Source organism: Chrysochloris asiatica, unplaced genomic scaffold (assembly GCF_000296735.1).
Source record: "Chrysochloris asiatica unplaced genomic scaffold, ChrAsi1.0 scaffold00024, whole genome shotgun sequence".
Taxonomy (NCBI): domain Eukaryota; kingdom Metazoa; phylum Chordata; class Mammalia; order Afrosoricida; family Chrysochloridae; genus Chrysochloris; species Chrysochloris asiatica.
The window spans coordinates 7,143,078-7,144,847 of NW_006408542.1; the positions used below are offsets into that span (position 1 = coordinate 7,143,078).

General features: G+C 36.7%; 1 protein-coding gene across 1 annotated transcript in view; it reads right to left on the bottom strand.

The window, feature by feature from the left end:
• Positions 1 to 1,770, bottom strand: part of CDKL4 (cyclin-dependent kinase-like 4) — a 47,332-nt gene that overhangs the window by 26,095 nt on the left and 19,467 nt on the right. The window contains exon 3 of the mRNA XM_006839379.1: positions 1,439 to 1,511. Within this exon, the coding sequence (XP_006839442.1) occupies positions 1,439 to 1,511 (73 nt within the window). The remainder of the gene's footprint in view (positions 1 to 1,438; positions 1,512 to 1,770) is intronic.

The window sequence follows — 1,770 nt, forward strand, 5'->3', positions numbered from 1 at the left end:
GTAAAGATTTACAGCCTCGGAAACCCTGTACAGGGTCGCTGTGAGTCGGAACCCACTCCACGGCACATAACAACAACAACACTAAACACTTTCAGTGTTCACTCCTGGAAGTTACTAGGACACTCAACTCATTCCTCTGAGTATAAATAAAGCAAAATGCGCTGCCGTCAAGCCAATTTCAACTCATTGCAACCCTACAGAACAGAGCAGAACTACCTCATAAGGCTTCTAAGACTATAATCTTTACAGAAGCGGACAGCCTCATCTTTCTCCCAAGAAGAAGCTGTGGGTTTGAACTGCTGACCTTTCTGTTAGCTGCTGACAGCTTTAGCCATGATTCCACTTACAGCATCTTCAACGAAAGGGAAGTAATCTCTCATTTAACGTATTGCATTTTACCGTAACCAGAGTACATGAGGATAAGATCTTTCCTACAACATTCCAGTTAATAAACACAAAAGGAAGAACAGAATTAGAAAATCACCATATACTAACCCTAATGAAGCAATGAAAATCAGCAATAATCATCAATGGATGCTAAAACCATCTGGTAAAATGTGGATGGAGAAATTGATAATTTACAGCTCAAACTCATATCTTCTGAACCCACTGACCAATTTTAACATACTCAGAAATGAGACAACCAGACATGTAGTTCATGATGTGATACAATAAGAAGCATACAGCACCACGTATAAAGTATTTTTGTCTATAAAACTGAGCTTGAATATGACCAAGCCTATAGATAGCTATGCCAATATACAGGAAATACTGAGAAAAGAAGAACGTATTAAATTACATACAGGAATCAGTCAATCAGAAGGATTCCTAAGTCATAGCAGTGTTCAGTGTAGTTCCTAGGCCAGTAATTTCAGCATCACCTGGGAAAACGTCTGGAATATAAATTCTCAGGTCTCACCCAAACCTCCGGAGTTAAGAACTCAGGAGATGGGGCTTCTTAGCAAGCTGTGTCTCACAAGCTCTCCAGATGATCCCCATGCAAATTCAAATCTGAGAACCTCAACTTGAAAAAAATGAATGGTATGGGGGTGGGGGATAAAGATAGAGGAAAGAAGATTTACAGAATAAAAGACGTAAGAAACATAGTAACAAAATAAAACCAAGTGCTATGGTGGATTACTCTACTGATATCCTGAAAATCATTTTATACCAATTTAAAGATAATCCTAGAAATAATTAGTGTGGTGGCAAATGAAAATATTATTTACACAAACTTGTAATTCAGGAATTGAGGAACTTGATTCCTATCAACAATGGAAAGGGATCTTGAATCAGATTCTATAACTTTCTTCAGATTCTATAACTTTCTTTTCTCCTTCTGGTTTTTGCTTTCTTTCCTGCTGTTAGACTCCTAAGCTATTTAGAAAACAAGAACATCATGAAGAAATTAATAAACTTAATAGAAAATGTTACTTACGTTATGTTTATGACAGAAATTAAGAGCCTGAAGTGTTTGCCATAATACACTTTTGATCACTCCATCAGCAACTCTGGGGATAAAAAGAAACAAAGAAATGAAGACTCTTAAGGTTGGGGTTCCATCTGGGGCTGCAATGGGTGGGATAGGCTGGGCCACACATGACAAGCATGGTGCAAAGGGTGTTCTGTAAAAGTTCTTTTAAACAAAATTTAATAAAAGCTGTTTCACTATTTTTTATTATCATGATGCAATTTTCTTACATAATTAAAAAAAAATGTTTAACTGTAAAAATGATACTATGTTGTTGTTGTATGCTGTGGAGTCAGTTC